The 2500-nt window shown below is 38.1% G+C and overlaps 1 protein-coding gene across 4 annotated transcripts in view; it reads right to left on the minus strand.

The window, feature by feature from the left end:
* Positions 1 to 2500, minus strand: part of LOC106560244 (uncharacterized) — a 240705-nt gene that overhangs the window by 43518 nt on the left and 194687 nt on the right. For all 4 annotated transcript variants that reach the window (XM_082964905.1, XM_082964904.1, XM_082964903.1 and 1 more), the window contains one exon: positions 905 to 949. In XM_082964905.1, coding sequence (XP_082821031.1) covers positions 905 to 949 — 45 coding nt within the window. The remainder of the gene's footprint in view (positions 1 to 904; positions 950 to 2500) is intronic.

The following is a 2500-nucleotide window of genomic DNA, read 5'->3' on the forward strand; positions in this document are numbered from 1 at the left end:
GGACTGTTCACTGGGTATAGTATTCCATCTGAAGGACTGTTCACGGGGTATAGTATTACATCTGAAGACTGTTCACTGGGTATAGTATTACATCTGAAGGACTGTTCACTGGGTATAGTATTCCATCTGAAGACTGTTCACTGGGTATAGTATTACATCTGAAGGACTGTTCACTGGGTATAGTATTACATCTGAAGACTGTTCACTGGGTATAGTATTACATCTGAAGACTGTTCACTGGGTATAGTATTACATCTGAAGGACTGTTCACTGGGTATAGTATTACATCTGAAGGACTGTCACTGGGTATAGTATTACATCTGAAGGACTGTCACTGGGTATAGTATTACATCTGAAGACTGTTCACTGGGTATAGTATTACATCTGAAGACTGTTCACTGGCTATAGTATTACATCTGAAGGACTGTCACTGGGTATAGTATTACATCTGAAGGACTGTCACTGGGTATAGTATTACATCTGAAGGACTGTTCACTGGGTATAGTATTACATCTGAAGGACTGTTCACTGGCTATAGTATTACATCTGAAGGACTGTTCACTGGGTATAGTATTACATCTGAAGGACTGTTCACTGGGTATAGTATTACATCTGAAGGACTGTTCACTGGGTATAGTATTACATCTGAAGGACTGTTCACTGGGTATAGTATTACATCTGTTCATATGAAGCTTTGTTCAATGGGGATACTAGTACAGTACCACTGTGTTCTGTCTGTCATTTCTTATAGATTTGGGAAGTCAATGTCCATGATATGTTTTAATTTCCTCGGATAGCCATGATGTTTTCTGTAGCCAGCATCAAGTGCAGCAAAAGAGCGTGAACAAATGGAAGATTCACTGCATCCTTCTGTTGTGTGCAGATCATTAAAAGTACTACTTACTGAAGGCCCAGGTATTCCAGGGGTTCCAGTCATCCCCAGATCACCCTACAGGACAAAATACAGCCTTGTTTTACAACTCAAACCTACAGCAAGATACAGCCTTTTATACAACTCAAACCTACAGCAACATACAGCCTTTTATACAACTCAAACCTAAAGCAACATACAGCCTTTTATACAACTCAAACCTAAAGCAACATACAGCCTTTTATACAACTCAAACCTATAGCAACATACAGCCTTTTATACAACTCAAACCTAAAGCAACATACAGCCTTTTATACAACTCAAACCTAAAGCAACATACAGCCTTTTATACAACTCAAAAATATAGCAACATACAGCCTTTTATACAACTCAAACCTAAAGCAACATACAGCCTTTTATACAACTCAAACCTATAGCAACATACAGCCTTTTATACAACTCAAACCTAAAGCAACATACAGCCTTTTATACAACTCAAACCTATAGCAACATACAGCCTTTTATACAACTCAAACCTAAAGCAACATACAGCCTTTTATACAACTCAAACCTAAAGCAACATACAGCCTTTTATACAACTCAAAAATATAGCAACATACAGCCTTTTATACAACTCAAACCTAAAGCAACATACAGCCTTTTATACAACTCAAACCTAAAGCAACATACAGCCTTTTATACAACTCAAACCTAAAGCAACATACAGCCTTTTATACAACTCAAACCTATAGCAACATACAGCCTTTTATACAACTCAAACCTAAAGCAACATACAGCCTTTTATACAACTCAAACCTAAAGCAACATACAGCCTTTTATACAACTCAAACCTATAGCAACATACAGCCTTTTATACAACTCAAAAATATAGCAACATACAGCCTTTTATACAACTCAAACCTAAAGCAACATACAGCCTTTAATACAACTCAAACCTATAGCAACATACAGCCTTGTTACAGTATATAAGTCAAGTCTACAGCACTTCACCCTACAGGACAAGATACATGTTCGTTATATAACTGAAATATACATAGAACTACTTATACAACTATATAATGTATAAACCAAATCACCATGAGGTTTGAAACTAGAACAGAGACAGACAGAGAAGCATCATGGTTATGTTTATGCATCTCTTAGGACTTGTCTTTCAAAGCCCATTCTGAGACTATTCTATTCTATTCCATGTAGTTGTATTCAGACATACATAACCTCTTGTTGAAGTGTGGATCTATCATAAACAAACTCTCCTTAACCTTTCATGTCAAATAAAAGCAGCAGTGTTGAGCACTTGGCCATTTGTCTGTAATATGAGGTGTGTGTGTCGGAACGATATCGCCATAACTCTTTGACGACAGCTCCCTGAAGGAAGGACAGACATCTAGATGAAGACCTAGAGGTGTGAGGGATGTTACAGACACATAGAGCTGTAACCCCCATACCAAGGTCGTCTACATCAGTATGTTACAGTATGTTACTGATGGTAGTGTCATGGTAGCTATTACACTTTCCCCACTGCTCTAATTACCTTGGTAATAAGGCACCTTGGGGATTTGTGGTATATGGCCAACGTACCACGGCGAACGGCTGTATCCAGAACAGCCC

Source organism: Salmo salar, chromosome 18 (genome assembly GCF_965601325.2).
Source record: "Salmo salar chromosome 18, fSalSal1, whole genome shotgun sequence".
NCBI lineage: Eukaryota > Metazoa > Chordata > Actinopteri > Salmoniformes > Salmonidae > Salmo > Salmo salar.